Genomic DNA, 17,032 nt, shown 5'->3' on the forward strand with positions numbered 1-17,032 from the left:
ATGATTAAGTTCATTATATTAATTATTTCATTAATTTTACATTACTTTTAAGACATTTTAAAAAAATTGATATTTTGACTAACTATATATTTTCTACAATAATATTTTGGATTCGATATTTTTGTACTTGCCTGTCTGTAGATAGGAATTCGATATTTTGGCATTCTATATTTTTTACTTGATATTTTGGCAGGTCGATATTTTGTTCCTTGATAATCTGTCAGTGATCCGTATCAGCATCACTGCCCTGCATCATTCACGTAAGAACTAAAGTCTACCCACCCATTTTAGCCACGTATTAGATGTGCCATATTTCAGCCTTCAATTCAAAAAGAGAGAAGGCAAGTCTACCAAATCTCTGTTTGGAAAAAAACAGGGTTTTGCAGGATTCATATTGCGCATTATAATATTCATCTCATCCACAATGGGAAATAACTTAAAGTACATCTAATAAAGGAGATATGCACATGTTTGCATGCAATCTAGGTAATGTCATAGATCATTCTGAGGACCCACGTTAAGTAAACCTTTAATAAGGGCTGTACGTGGTAGTTGGTACATTGCATGGACTGAAGAAGCATATCTATATTTGTTTTCATTAGTTATATTAGAAGGGGCAGTTCTCATGAGAATGATGCCAACCACTGTAGACTCTTCTGGTAAAAAGAAAGCATAATCTAGGACTATCTCTATGGCCAGTGAGGGAGCTACAAGTCTGAAAGTAGTGAACTTCACATTTTATGGCAATGTGTTGATTCTATGTTATGCCTATGACCCTCCTTTATGAGCTTACACCACCACTCCAGTTTTTTGTGATTTCTATGGCAGTGGCATGTCCTTGTGACTAATTACATGAAAGAAAGGAACTGGAGACTTCTAAAGCTACTGTACAACAATGACTTTATGACAGAGCAAATTCTCAAGCAACAAACGTAAGTTTGAACACACAATAAAGTAGAACATGATTCTCAAAGATACATCGTTGTCATATTATAAGAGTTTGAGCAAAAAAGAGATGAGAGAAAAACATTTGGAATGTTCAATGCTGAGATAATATGTTTGCACTTACCTTCTTCTACCAGGCTGGCCAGAATCATTGTCACTTCCACCTGAAGGGTTTCGCCGTCGAGGGGTGGGAAACTTTGGTGACTTGTTGCGGTCAGTGGGAGAATTGTACAGTCCACTATAGGGAAACAGCAAAAGCCAGCAATCAGCTTCAGAAATATAGCCAGCCAAAAAACAAATAATCCTGATGGTGCTGAAGTTTTTATTAAGCATGTAAATCATTCCTAGGAGGAATACTGGCTGATCACGCAATACAAAGAGTTTCTGTGACACAGCAATCACTTTCATCAATACACTAGCTGAAGCAATGTAGTCAAATACGCTATCTACATTGCTATTTTTTAACTACTTTCCAAGAAGAATGATAATGACGAATCGATATTAAGATAGTACTAGTTTTAATTATTAATTAAAAAGTGATTTTTAACAAAGGTATTTACTGAAAATGGCCTATTTAAAGAATATATTATCAGGATCGTAGAAAAACTGGAGCTCTTAGGTAAACAGTTTTAACTTTTTTTTAAAAAAGATTGCAATTATTAATTAAAACATTATACTTTTATTAAGGAGCTTGTAAACGTTTGAACTGTTAATTAACCAAGATTTAACAGCTATATCCAAGTTTAATCAATTTGAAAGAAAGCTGGCTTCGTAAGGTGAAATTTAAAAAGGTTTTCAGAAGTTTAACATCTTTGGATTATCAATTAAAAAACTGTAAACGTTTTGTAAAAGTTAATAGAAATTGGCATTGTTGAAAAGAATGGCATTGCTTATTACAACACCATAGAAGTTAATATGAGCTAAAAATTGGGACTGACTGAGGTATATAAAACCGGAGCTCTAATTAAGATGGAAATATATTCTTGGTGAAAAAAATGGATTTGTAAAGGAAGTAGGGTTATGTAGGTAAACATGAGAAGGAATTTTCACTTATTGGTTTTCCTGCTAGAATTCCTATAGTCACAGAAAATTCGTTTTCCTGCTGGAATATCAGAGGGAAGAATAGTAAAAGAAAACGTGTAAATTCCCCTTGTCGAAGAACCTTTGTGAACTCCCTTAGATCCCTGGGTGATTTAACGCTAGGGGGTCGATTATGATGGCGGAGGGACTTGCGTCCGTCCGCCACCCCTGAGTATGAGGGACCGTCCGCATGGGCAGCGGCGGTTCCTCCATGGCAATTAGGATGTAACCGCCACCCTGGCGGTCACATCCTGTATTCTTTACATTGCGGCGGGTGCTGCTTGAAGCAGCACCCGCCGCAATGTAAAAAATGACATCAGTGCATTTGCATGCACAAAGCACCGCGCGGTGCCTGCCTCTTCGTGCACGCAAAGACAGGGGGGTACCATAAGTACCCCCCATGTGCACCCCCCACTCCCCCTTCACCCCTGGGGGCCCGCAACGGGCCCCCAAACAAAAGTCCGTATGCCTTTCCACGGCGGAAATGCCGCCGTGGAAAGGCATGGAACAGCAGACATCCTAATATGCCTAGCGGTGTCTGATAGACACCGCCAGACATGTTAGAGCTTTTCCGCCGTGGTCGGAAGGCAACCGTGGCGGAAAAGCGGCGGACGGTCTTCCTGACCCCCCAGCCATCCTAATCTGGCGGTGGGTCTTTGAAGCCTCCGCAGCGGTTTTCCCGCATCCTTTGGGCCGGCGGATACTTCGGCCGGCCCGGAGGATGCGGAAAAACCGCTATCATAATCGGCCCCTAGGTTAGTGGCAAATTTAAGTTACTGCCAAGCACACCCAAAAGGCAGATATATGAACTTGACAGCCTAAATGGAGTCAAATTGGCAACTGTCTTCCTCTGTTGATTTCACAGGCAGGCATGGCTGGGTCAAGCAAACTTATTTCATTCTTTCTGACCATGCATCACTCATATATGGTACATTAGAATGTCTAAACCCGCAGTAATCTAAAAACAATTATAAATCAAAAATGTAAACAATCACCAGGCAGACTAGTATAGATTAAGAAAGAGACAGTAATAAATGATAATTGAGCTCATTGAATAAGGAATATGGAGTAGCCAAAATACTGCAGCGTTCTTCATGAAAGAAAATGGATCTGATTGTGGCCTTGAAATTAGAGTGTAGTTTTAGGATGTACTTTTTTGTCAGCAATTTGGTATGGACTAGTGAACTAAGGAATGGTGGCTCTAATTTATCTTAGTTGCCCGGCAACGCTGAAAGGGGGTAAATTACAATTTTAAAGGTCAACTCGTTTGCCATCAGCTATCGGCAAATTCCCTTCATCACACCCAACACTTTGAGAGTCTGTGATTCTGCCACTCCTCAAGCTCTTCAGGCCGCTTAGTTTAACAATTATTGGGTTGACAATTTGCTAGTGCATTCAATCAGCCAGTGCAAGTTAAAACTACAAGGAGCTTCCCAAATCTCGTGTTTTATGAGTATAGGCACATTAGTTATGACGTTTTGCATGCCCTTTGTCAGCACAAACTTTTCTTTATTATTGAAGGCAACGAGATCAGGATCAAGAGTGTAGTGTACACTTGACTTGAAATATGGCTTGCTTGTTAAATGGGCTGTTGTTACAGTGCAAGATCTATTAGTAGAGGCTGAGCTTCGATGGGGGGCTTTGGGAATTTGACCCTTCAAGGCTTTGGGGAAGGCCTCATGCTTGGTACTGAAGGCACCGCTCTCAGTCCAGTTTTTGATTCTGAGACTTTGGCAAGTGTTTTCCTATTTCAGGGTGCAGACTGAGAAAGATTAGTCTAACAGATTGAGGTTGTACTAGCAGCTTTGCTGTTCCTGTTTGTAGACTTCTCTGGTTCCTCTTGAAGTCTTTATTTTCTCTCTGGGCTTTCAGTGAGTCCCTGACATATTTGTAGGACGCAGAAAGTGGCAGGAAGGGTGATATCTATGAAGGTCTCCGAAATAGGCACAGTGGGAGGCTCTTTGTCCTCAGGCTGCTACTGTGGTGAGTCTAATCTTGGACTTATGCGTAAAATGATTTGGTGCAGCGGGGCATAGGTTGAGCTGGAAGTTGGCAGAGTCGCACACCCTTCTTGAGACTCTTCATTAACAGATCTCTTGGACCCTTGTGCAGAAGAGACTCATTACTTTGATCACTTTTCTCAAACATTACAGACAGTTAGTGATTGCCATAGCCTCAGTTCCTCTATCAACCCCCACCTGCTTTGGCTGCTGGAATAAACTCATCGCAACCTTTAACCACATGCACACTAGCGGTTTTCCCGCTGCGCGCTGCGTTTTTCAAAAAGGCGCGTTACATGACGAGCTGAGCTCGTCATGAGCGTGCGAGCGGCGTAACTCACGACGAGCTCAGCTCGTCATGAGCGCAGAAGGGGTTAAGCACTCCCTCTGTCACATTTGCGGAATTCTTCATAGTAGAAAATGGCGTGCTTGTTCCCTCTGCTCCTTCACCAGAGCTTCCTGGGACAGTGGGTGGAGCGGGAGGAAGGATTTATGGTGGCTGGCAGCCTCTGTGTGTGATTACTCTTCCTATTTGCACAGTCCTCTGGCCAGCATATCACTAATATTTATTTGGCTCTCCTCTCTTGAGACCAAAGGCTAGTTTTTTGGAGTGCAAAAGTAGTATAGGGAGTCTGTGGGGCACCATGCACCTTAAAACTCTTTGTGCTTCCTAGTGTGGAGGAATAGACGGGTTCGGTGATCAGATTATCAGCCTACGGGGATGGATGACACTCGTGACTGAACCTTACATTAATGCTCTGATGTGTGATAATAGTGATGGGGGGAATGCTTGAATCAATCTGAACCACCAGTCATTACTCTTGATGGATTTCATGCGCTATTGTTTTTGCTATCTTGTCACTATGTGCCCAAAGGGATTACTCATTTTCTGTGGCATCTTCTCAGTGTCTCCTCACCTAGATGAAGTTACTTTTTAATGTACCCCATCACCCCTGGCTACACAGGCCAAACACTGCTCTGCCCTTATAATGAAACTGAATTCATAGCATTATCTATACTTTTTAGGCTTGTTAGTCTTACCTATTTCGCTCTGCATGTAGTTGTTGTAATGGCTTCATTGCAATAGTTTCAATTTTTAAGGGTCATAAAGCGTCGGTTTCTATGAAGACTATTTTCTTAATTTGTTTTTTCTTGCATAGATTTCCTTTTGTTTAACAATCTTTATTGGTTTTTTTTAATACAACCCCTATATCCCAACCCCACCAACCACTTCCAGGCAGAGAAATTCATGAAAATACATCCAGCAGGTAAAAATACAAAATGCATATTTTAGTCGGCATAAAACGCTGGCTATTCTACAATAATTAAGAATTGACCCCAAATTAATTACTATCCCCACTTATAAAGTGCTATTGTGAATTATTTCACAATATCTAAATATTGACCCGCCCCTCTAATTAACCCACCTACTCATTACCATCATTTCCACTATTCTTTCCTCCTCTGACAATGCCAAAATCCAATTCTTCATTAGAGCCCAGACTTGTAAGCCTTTTATTTTTGGCTGCTCTGCCATTTCTATATGATGTATAGATAAAAGTAGAGCCCTCCATAGATGACCCGAGGGAGGGACAGGATCTAGCCACGCTGTAGCTTAGCACAGCCTTAGTACTGCCATTGCAAGAAATAGAATAGATTGGTTGGGCATGGGGGGTGGGACTTCTCTTTTTTGAACCCCTAATACAATAAATTGAGGAGTAACTTGAATCTGCAAACCCAGTTTCATCTACAGAAATTTACTGATATTTTTTTGTAATCCATCCAAACTAGGACATCTTGCAAACAAATGTATTAGATCTGCCCCATAAAACTGGCGACGAGAACAGTTCGTACCAGATTTTCCCCGAAGTAAAATAAAGATTAAACCACGTTTTCAAATGCTGTGCTTGCAGATTTGCAGACATTAATATTGAGTGAGCGTAGCCTAATGATTCTGCGCTTTCCTCATTTTCCACCTGCAACGACTCGTACCAACATCTAGTATGTTTGTCTATATTGTCAACCATCCTGCTTTTCAACAACCTATATAAAAACCAATTGCAGGCTCTTGCTCTATAATCACATCTACTAAATCAACCCTGGACAACCCGCTTAACCCCCCTCCTTTCTTCCCTAAGAAGTCCCTTAGCTGTAGATATTTGAAAAATTCCTTGTGCCCCCAATTGAAATTACTTTTAATTGCTTAAAACGTGATTATATCACTGTCCCCCACAAAATCCCCAAGAGTAAACAGACCACGGTCTTTCCAGCGTTTGACATAAGAATCCCTATAAATATCCAGTAAAATTGTGGTTTTTTTTGCAGGGCAGTATAAAAGTTACTAGGGCCAATCCTTACTTTCTTCTGAACCACGGACCATATGATATGCACAAATAAGTGTTTTAAACCTCACTCTCTTTTAGTATCCAAAGTCTAGCTGATGCAGGAGATATCCCTTAGCCTCTTCTCCTATCAGTAGTTAATGAATCGTCAGGGAGTCCCTTGCTATAGTTCTGCTTTCTTCTTTACTATAAAACATTAGAGCCATCTGTTGTAAAGCGATGGCCCAATAATATAATCGAAAATGTGTTACTGCTCACCCGCCACGTTCCTTTGGGAGTGTCACAAACTTCAATGCCCTTCTGGGACGAGACTAGTCCCATAAAAACCTTGAAAACATCTGGTCCAAAACCTTAAACCAATGATTCTCAACCTCAAGGGGGATGGCCCTAAAGAAATAGAACACTTTAGGTAAAAGCAGCATTTTAACTAAAGTACTTCTTCCGATTAGGGTAAGCTTGAGATTATTCGTTCTCCCGAAATCTATCTCAGTTCTCCTAATCAACGGATCTACATTAATTTCCACAATTTTATCGATATCTGATGTGACATTAACCCCCAGATAAACTGCATTCAACACCGCCCGCCTGACATCTAGTTGTAAATTGCAATTGGTAACAATTTGCGTTTTGTCTTGGTTTAGCTGTTAACCAGAGAAACAACCAAACTTAATTGCCTCCAACTCTATTTCCTTAAATGCTGCAGCTGGATCAAGGGCAACAACTGTCAGGTCATCGGCATATGCCAGAATTTCACTTTCCCATTCCAGAACACAGACTGGCAAAATTGCTACATTTCCCTTGATTCTCAAATCAGAGGATCAATATAAAGGGCAAATAATAGAGGGGAACATGGGCACCCTTGTCTCGTACACCTTTGAATCACCACAGTCTCAGATTAGCCGCCCATCAGCGAGATCTTAGCAGGGGGATTTCGATATAACATTTTAACTGCTTTAATATATCCAGGCCCGAATCCCTTCTCATCCATGATCACCCAGAGGTACGACCAGGAGACCCTATCGAATGCTTTCTCAGCATCCAAAAGTATTAAAGCCATAGGGTTTCCTGGCAACTTGGCCTCATCAAATAGCGTAATGACCCAGCGCATATGATCGGTTGAACCCCTAACTAGGATAAATCAGTGCTGCACAGGGTAGACTATCCTCTTTATTACCCCCAATAATCTAATAGCAAGTATTTTTGCATACATTTTGACATCACTATTGACCAAAGTAATTGGTCGATAGGACCTTAATTTGTGCACGGGTTTACCCTTTTTGGGGAAAACTATTATATTTGCAGTGGTCCTTGATTCTGGCGCATCAGTCCCTCATTGTGTTTGCAGAAAAACTTCTAACATATAAGTTTTGAGACAGGCTGCAAAAACCGCCCGGAATCAAATCCGTCTCTACTGCTTTCCCTTGCGCTGTTTTCTGTCTTGAGCGTATCGCAAGCAAATGCCCCACCCTTTCGTTATATTCATATACCTTATTTTTTCAGGCTGTGTATTTATCTGCTGCTTTCTTAACCAAAAAATCTACAATGTCGACTTTAGCTACTGCCACATTCAATTGAGCCTCTACAAATTCTAACCCCCTTGTTATGACTCCTATCAGATTCCTCTCTGCAGCCGATAAAGTATCATAAAGTTCTAACAGATGTTTTTTCTCCTTCTTCTGGCGGGTCCAACTAAATCTTGAGGTCTTCCCCCGAAATCCCCACCTTAAGAATATCCCATATTATACATGTAAAAGCACTTCATAGGTTATCCATCATAGAAATCGGGATTCAATTTTTCATATGGTTAACGTATTCCTCATCAAACAGTAAGGCCCTCTCGAAAGAACAACTGCGTAGGGGGAGGTAAGGAGCACAAGTCTACCTCTAACACAAGTGGATTATGATCGTACATTACCCTTGGATATTTATACGTCTGGCATGCCTCTAATAGCCTTTTGGAGATATAGAAATAATCCAGTTCGAGATGAACTGGATGGGGGGCTGAAAAAAAGTATACCAAGGATCCAGTATCTACTTCTCTGTCATGCAACAGATTATTCATGGGCCACCACCGTCTTACTCAAAGATCTAAAAACCTTTGGTTTGTGGCCTCGATAGAAATGACATCCTGTCTTTAACCACCCCCCATTTATGTTGATATTAAAATGTCCACAGATAACATGCAGGAGTGCCCATCCAGTCAATTTGTTATTAAGCCAATGAAACACTGTGGGATCATCCACTACAGAACCATAAACAGAGCAGAGTGTGAAAGATCCATTTACATAGCAACATTCTGCCTGGATTAGAGTCCTCTTCTGTCAAGAATTCACTAGCTTCAGAAAGATCTGAATCATCCATGAGTGAATACAATTTTTCCACCCATTGTGAAGGTAGCAGTCGCAACAAGTCTGTACTCACAGTATCCATGGGAGAGGCACTTAGGCTCTTATCGTACTCCTAGGGTGCTAATTCAAACACCCATGTACGACTAGGTCTCTTTGAGTTAAGTCCATCAGGCGTTCTGGCAAAAATCTCTGGGATCAGCATCTGCTTCTCCCTGGGCGGCTCAACACTAGACCACTGCTCTTTCTCTTTAATTTTCTGTGTCACAAGCTTCCAGTCCTCAGCTCCTCCCGCATCTCATTTCTCTATTGCAGGGACAGCAGTTTCCTTTGCCTTTAGCCCGCCCGCTGTCTTCCAAGCCTGAGTTGTCGTATGTGCCGCGGCTGAAGCCGGGGCTTTGGCCGGATCTTTCACAGACTTGTTTAACTGCGGGAGCATTCTCCAACCAAGCCAGACTCTCAGTCTACATCCAAACAAGCTGAGCACACCACCAGGGAAGCGCAGCAACAGTGAGAGGACCTCTTTCGCCGTGCTGCAATCCTCCACTCCAAACTTCTCTCTCAGGTACCGCTGTGCTCCTTAGGTGGAGGCATAAAAAGCTTCCTGCATTTCGTATTCCTTCTTTTAAGGGCTCCCTGGGATCTCTACTCCACCATTCTCTTCATTAAGGCTGGGGCTAAGGAGGGCAGCTACTGCAGCATTCAAGTAGCCGCCATCTTGCTCCCTATTCGTTAACATCTCTTGCATAGATTTCCATCCCAAAGTGTGCACTCTCAGATTGCTATATCAGAGGTTTCGCTACACCCTCACACTGCCACACCATTAAGTTATTCTGTCAATGTTCCAAAACTATAGGGTCACTCTTTTCATGTGGCTCAATCACAAAAAAGGATGGAACAATACTCATTTGTTAACAGTTTGTCCCTTCCCTTATTAGCACAGATAAGCTAACAAACAATTGACTAAATGAATACAAGGGATTTCCTTGTTGTTAGAACTATACAAGCATTTTGTTGTACCACGTGTCTGTTAAAAGGAATCTCCACATGACCAGACGTTCATCCCCTACTCGCATCCCTTCATCAGTAAAGTAATAGAAACTGAAACATGTCTGTGGCATCTTGTGTCCCTATTGAGAGTATGTGTGGTCTGGTAGTTTATTTTGGAAAGCTCTTTCGGCTGCAGGGCCTCATCTGATTTGCAGGCAAGTTGCCCTTGTTCTAATGGCACAGATGAGCAAAAAATAAACCGAACAGAAAGCTATCCAGAGAAACTGATTAAAGAGTTTCCATTCATCAGCTTTTGTTTTACATTTTCTCACACTCAATTTATCCTATATCTTAACTCTCAACTTCTTCGCATCCTTTAATATGAAAACATTTGTCCATCTAGACCTTTCCATTAAATGCCTTGGACTAGAAGAGTGTTCAAGAAAATCGGATCAGGAAACTGCATGATTTTTAGCACGAAAGCAAGGATTGTGACCTCTGAATCAGAGTCTCATGAGAGCTATGCAACAGTAGCAGTTAAGGGGTCTATAAAAAACATTGTTTTTAAACAACAAACTTTAGCAAATCCAATACATCTGGCATTGACCGTCTGCCTTTTAGAAGTTCAATTGTTCAAGAGGCTGCCAGATCCTCATCATTGTAAAAAAAACATTGGCTATAGGCAAAAATGTTTTTCGTTTAAAAAAAGGCACCCATTATCATAACACTCCCGGACACTGAACGGAACTACTTTTGTGTCGAAGTGCTCCATGTGAAAGGGCAGCATGCCACAAGTCATAGTGAAGTCAGCCAATGGCTGAAATGGGCTAATGCATTGCCCCATAATGCATGCTGGAGTGGTTGGAAGAAAAATGAGAATATCACAACAACTGAGTAATGGATGAAGTCTGGCTGAAAACCCCTATAAATAAGTATATTTTACACATCATTTCATTAAAATCAAAAAGTCTTGGCTAACAGAGCTCTTAAAAAAACAACTGGTCTGGCATTGGCTGCTAGCCTCTTATATTTGAGAAATAAGGCAATTAAGGAAAAATTCATAAAAGAAACAAATCCAGAAGGAAAGAAAGACAAGGTTGCAAAGAAAGAGCACACTAATTAGTTTATATTTAGAGTTCATGTGCACTGAAAGTAAGCAAAAAAGAAGGCAGGAAAGAAGAGAATAAAAAAAGGAAAAAAGAAGGACGGAGGAAAGGAAAAAAGGAGGAGAAAAGAAAGAAGAGGAAATAGAAGGAAAAAAGGAAAGACAAAAGGAAAAAAGATGAAAAGAAAGAAAGAAAGGTGGAAAGAAAGAAAGAAATATGGGAAGAAAGAAAGAAAGAATGAAAAACAAAAAAGAGAGAATAGAAGAGAGGATGAAGAGGATGAAGGCAAGAAAGAAAGAAGGCAAGGAAGAAAAACAACAAGCATTTGCAATACAATAGGTCTCGCATTAGAAAAGTTTGAGCTATTGGTATTGTAAATGACAAATTTTTTATTTATGTTAAAATAGTGAAAGTAATAGCTTTGTCATTTACAATGCCAATAGTTTTAACTTTCACAAATGTGACACCTATAGCATTTGTAATGCAATATGTGTTGTATTTACGTGACTTAGATGTATTGATATTACAAATAACAATGGCTTTTAATTTTTTTCTATAATTAATACTTAAAAGTTATTGTAATTTATAATGGCAATAGCTTAAACTTTTGTAAATAACTTTTGTGAAGATTATGTCCATTTTATTTTATTGTGGCGAAAATCCAAGAACAGAAGTGAAATATTAACATCTTTTTATGACATTTGTAATAAAGCTTGAAACATTGAGAGAACATATTTGAACCAGTTGTTGTTGAATGGTTGCACAGATTGATGCTGTGGTGGCGCTGAGTGGTGTTGTGGTGGCGAACAAGTGATGCTGTGGCATTCAGTGATGCTGTGGTAGCACATAGTGATGTTGTGGTGCCCCTGAGTGATGCTGTGGTGGTGCTGAGTGATGCTGTATGCTATGCTATGTTGTGTTTTGCTTTCCTATGTTTTGTTTTGTTATGCTATGCTATGTTTTGCTATCCTATGCTTTAATTTGTTATGCTATGCTGTGTTTTGTTATGCTATGTTTTGTTATGCTATGTTTTGCTATGCTATGTTTTCCTATGCTATGCTTTGTTATGTTTTGTTATGATATGCTATGTTTTGTTGTGTTTTATTGTGCTATGCTTTGTTTTGCTATGCTATGTTTTGTTATGCTATGCTATGCTATGTTGTGTTTGGTATGCTATGCTATTATATGTTTTGTTTTGCTATGCTATGTTTTGTTGTGTTTTGTTAAGCTATGCTATGTTTTGGTGTGTTTTGTATGTTTTGTTATGCTATGTGCTGTTGTGTTTTGTTATGCTACGTTTTGTTATGTTATGCTATGTTTTGTTATGCTATGCTATGTTTTGTTCTGTTTTGTTATGCTATGCTATGTTTTGTTGTGTTTTGCTTTGCTATGCTTTGTTATGCTATGCTGTTTTGTTATGCTATGCTATGTTTTGTTGTGTTTTATTATGCTATGCTTGTTTTTGCTATGCTATGTTTTGTTATGCTGTTTTGTTGTGTTTTGTTATGCTATGCTATGTTTTGTTATACTATGCTGTTTTGTTTTGCTATGCTTTATGTTATGCTATGCTTTGTTTTGTTATGCTATGCTTTGTTATGCTTATGTTGAGTTTTGTTATGCTATGCTATGCTTTGTTGTGTTTTGCGATGCTGTTTTGTTTTGTTATGCTATGTTTTGTTTCGCTATCCTATGCTTTGTTTTGTTATGCTATGCTATGTTTTGCTATCCTATGCTGGTGAGGGTGTGTGAGGGTGTGTGAGGGTGAGGTGGTGTGAGGGTAAGGGTGTGTGAGAGGGGTGTGAGGGTGAGGGTGTGAGGGTGTGTGAGGGTGAGTGAGGGTGAGTGAGGGTGAATGAGGGTGAGTGAGGGTAAGTGAGGGTGAGTGAGGGTGAGTGAGGGTGTGAGCGGGTAACAGTGTGTGAGAGGGTTGTGAGGGTGAGAGGGTTGTGAGGGTGAGAGGGTTGTGAGGGTGAGTGGGTGTGAGGGTGTGATGGTTTGTGATGGTGAGGGTGAGTGAGGGTGTGTGAGGTGAGAGGGTGGGTGAGGGTATGTGAGGGCGAGGGTGTGAGGGGGTTTGAAGGTGAGGGGGGTGAGGGTGAGTGAGGGTGTGTGAGGGTGTGTGAGGGGGTGTGAGGGGGTGTGAGGGGGTGTGAGGGTGAGGGGGTGAGTGAGGGTGTGTGAGGGTGTGTGAGCGTGAGGGTGTGTGAGAGTGAGGATGTGAGGGGCTGAGAGGGTTGTGAGGGTGAGGGAGGTGAGGGTGAGGGTGTGAGGGTGGGTGAGGGTGTGTGAGGGTGTGTGAGGGTGAGGGGGTGTGAGGGTGTGTGAGGGTGAGAGGCTATGAGGGGGTTTGAGGGGGTGTAAGGGTGAGGGGTGTGAGGGTGAGGGTATGTGAGGGTGAGGGGGTGTGAGTGTGAAAGGGTGTGAGGGTGAGAGGGTGTGTGAGGGTGAGAGGGTGTGTGAGAGTGAGGGTGAGGGTGGGTGAGGGTGTGTGAGGGTGAGAAATCCACAAAGTAAACATAACACTGTAGGGGAAAGTGCACAAACAAACACCCTTAGCAGAATTTGAGCCTCAGCATCGACTGTAATTATTAGCAAATCCCTATCTAGTAATTAAAAATAAATAATTAAACCGCGATCTCAAAGGGGCGGTGGGGAGAGATAAAGAAAAAAGAAACACGGTTGGGATGGGTAAGTGTAGCATCTGAAACAAATGATGCAGAGAATCGTGCCGGAGCCACAAATTGAACATAACACGGGAGAGGGAAGTGCTAAAACGGATGCCCTTAACAGGTTTGGAGTCTCGGCATTGGCGGTAATTATTAGCAAATCTCTATCTATTAAGTAAAAATAAATAAATAAACAGCGATGTCTGAGGTGGTAGGCAGCATTCCATTGCGGTGCGAGGTTGATGGGTGCAACGTTTACACAACTATCACACAGGGTGCATGCTGCGTTTCTTCAAAGTGCAACCATATCTTTTTCAAATACAATTAAAAAAAATACAGAAACCTGAAGAGCAGCAGACACCGGCGTTGTACAATATTCTGGGATCCCCTGGAATGTGTGTAGTTCTTAATTTTCGAGTGTCTTCGGAAAATAAGCCCGCCTCTGTTTCCAGACAGAAGCAGCAGATCACAGAGCTAAGTGATCTCACCATGTTTTTGTGTGCCATCCCAGATCCTCTCGAGCTGCGAACGACTCAAAAGGTAGCACTTAGGCTTCTGTTCACGGCGCGTTGCACTGCTCTTTCTGTGCAGCGCTGCAAAGCTGGAGATTAAACCGAGCTGACGCTTGACTGGTATGGAGCTGCCAGCACCGCAGCCGGGCTGGGTCTCACAGGCTGGAGGAGGCATGCTGGGAGCCAGAGAGAGGGTAGTGCTGCTGCGCCATGAATCATGGTCTGTTTCAAACGTATCCGTCGCACGCAATCGATTTCAATGAAACCAACTAGCAAACTGCAACTATATATGAAGTGCGGTGATTAACATGGCTGACTGCACAGATGTATCGAAGCACACAGGCAAACAGCGGCGCCATTCTAAGAAAGGCTTTTCACAACAACAACAAGTAGATAAAAGAGCCTGGTGGGGGTGGGGGGGAGCGAGCGAGGGGAGGGAGTAGATAAAGACAATGTTGGTGTGCGAGGATGGGTTTGTGCACGCATTGGCTTCAGCGAGACCTAACAAGCTCTTGGCATTGCTGTGGGGGGGCGGGGCGGGAGCGCATTGGCGGGGGAGCAGCAGCCTTTGATGTGCGAGCGAGTGGGAGGGAACACCATATGGGGTGTGATTAAGAAGTGAGGCCAAGCGCGTGCTGTGGAAGTGTCGCGCTTGAGTACCTCACATGCATTGGGGACAATCCTCGCTGGTTTCAAGAGTTTGTTTCGTCTACATTAGATCTCGACATCTGCAATGCGCAAGCGCATTGGCAGAGGTCGAGACCTAAAAAGGGAGGAAAGAATGTAACAGAGAAGGTAAGAGAAACAAGTAAGGCACACTGATTAGCTTATACTCAGAATTTATGTGAACTGATATGAAATAACAGCAGTCAGATAAACAAGTCAGCATCAAAGAAATTTACAACAGCTTTTGAAGCAGATGGGGTCTGATAAAGCTAAAAGCGCTCTTCTATCACATTAGGCTCTGAACACAAAGACAACCCTAAATTAATTCGAAACTAAAAACAAAAATACTGGCACTGAAAAGATCTAACTAGTATGCAGGTGTGCGCTTTCAAACTGAAGTTAGCCAGTGGCTTAAGCAAGATGACCCATTGCCCAAATCCATATGCTGTAGTAGGCGGAAGTAAAATGTGAAGGACACAGCAACAGACCAATGGATGTAGAGAGGTGGCTTAAAACCTCTTAAAGTATATCACATATATTATTTTAGTAAACTCAAAATGACTTGGCTAATGCCAGGCCTAAACATGGCATTATCCCCTTTCTCTAAAGCATACTTGTGTTGCCTTAGAACTGCATGGTGGGTGGGTTGCTATGAAAGCTTTATTCATTGGCCACCATCAATGAGCAAAACACAGGAATATGACTGAAATGCGGTTGGCAACATAACAGACACACGCACATCACAAATGTCTAATTCGTACAGACATCATGCCACACAAAATACATGTCTACACACAACACACTACCAACACAACTCCACATCCAGTGCAAACAGATCATTTTGCTTCTGTTTTGTAAAGTTGCACACCTTTATGTTTAAAAATGTTGTGGTCACACTGACCCTTCATGAATTCCTTAATGGAAAATTGAGAAAAAAAGCTAAAAAAATTGTTCAACAAACTTCAATGTCCTTTGCAGCTGTGCATCCGGCAGGCTCTATTAACTACACCTTAAAATAAAGACCAACGGTCTGATGTGATGCTGTGTCACATGGTCCAGCAGAAACACCGTCATTTACATGCTCACGTTTCTAAGGTTGCCTTCTCTTTTACACACAATGACTTTTGACATACATTTGTGTATGTGTCAATGCAGGGTAACATTCTCCTAATCTGCATTGCTACATTTCTAATTCTTGGGTACATTATCAAGACGCCTTGAACATATTGGGGCCCATTAGGATGGCCGGCGGATCGCCACCGCCAGGCTGGCAGTAGCCACCGCCGGCCTGGGCGATCCGCCCGCCATCCTTGCTTCGATGACCCCCTGCCATATTAATATGGCTGGGGGGCCTGCGGTGGACGGAAAGATAACGAAATCTCTGTGTGGGAGAGAGATCAAACTCCTGGCCAAGAGTCTCTAATGAGAGCAGTGAACCATTTCTCCATACATCACCCAGTTGTTCAAGCCCTATTGATTCCCACCGCGAAAACCCCTGCAGTCTTGATACCTCCTTCAACTGTTCACAGTGCCATAGTAGGGTTATAGCTGTCAATTTGGAATGCCAACCCAGGTATCGATTGACCTCTGTCTAGCTGCACACCATTGTTGCGGTATGAATCGGCAAGCCCTTCTTTGTACCTGTGTAAATGCTAATTTTGTGGTTGCCAGCTGGCATTGCAGCTCAATCCACCTTGTAAGCCTACTCGCTCAGGTCGACGTTTGCCCAATCATGAATTTGTCAGGCCCAGTAGTAATTTTTAATATCTGGGATTGCCAGTCCTCCATCATATACACCTCTTTGTAGCTTGTTCAGGGCTATGCGTGGCGCTCCCCCCTCTGCCATAGCAGCAATCTGAGTTTGTGGGCAATTTGTTTAAAAAAGGTTGGTGGGACCCAAAACAGTGTATTTTATAAGGCAGATAGCAATCTGGGAAGGGACATCATCTTGTATAGTGCCGGCATACCCATGAGCGACAGGGGAAGGGTACACCAGTGCACTATGTCAGCCCTAAGCAGGTGTAATTGAGGGGTGAGGTTTTGTTGTAAGAATAGTTGCTCGTCTCTCGTGACGAAAATCCCTAGGTAGTTATTGGTGCCACGCAGCTTAACAGTAGCCTCAGTGGGGGTCTCGACAAGAGGAATATTAATGACTTATCTAATTTATTTTGTATCCTGCATAGCCTCCAAATAGGTCAAAAATATGCAGGATATGCGCAATTGAGGCATAAGGTCTGGAAAAACAGTGGACAATATCGTCTGCGTAGAGGGAGATCCTTTCCGCCCAGCCGTCAGACGAAGGAATTCCCCATATCAGCGGGTCTTCACGTATCTACACTGCCAATGGCTCAAGCACCAATGCAAAGAAAAGGGATGACAG

The 17,032-nt window shown here is 42.2% G+C and overlaps 1 protein-coding gene across 4 annotated transcripts in view; it reads right to left on the reverse strand.

Annotated features, from left to right (window-relative positions):
* Positions 1-17,032, reverse strand: part of EPB41L4A (erythrocyte membrane protein band 4.1 like 4A) — a 782,364-nt gene that overhangs the window by 76,012 nt on the left and 689,320 nt on the right. For all 4 annotated transcript variants that reach the window (XM_078675499.1, XM_078675502.1, XM_078675501.1 and 1 more), the window contains one exon: positions 1,070-1,183. In XM_078675499.1, coding sequence (XP_078531625.1) covers positions 1,070-1,183 — 114 coding nt within the window. The remainder of the gene's footprint in view (positions 1-1,069; positions 1,184-17,032) is intronic.

Source organism: Lissotriton helveticus, chromosome 2_1 (genome assembly GCF_964261635.1).
Source record: "Lissotriton helveticus chromosome 2_1, aLisHel1.1, whole genome shotgun sequence".
Lineage (NCBI taxonomy): Eukaryota > Metazoa > Chordata > Amphibia > Caudata > Salamandridae > Lissotriton > Lissotriton helveticus.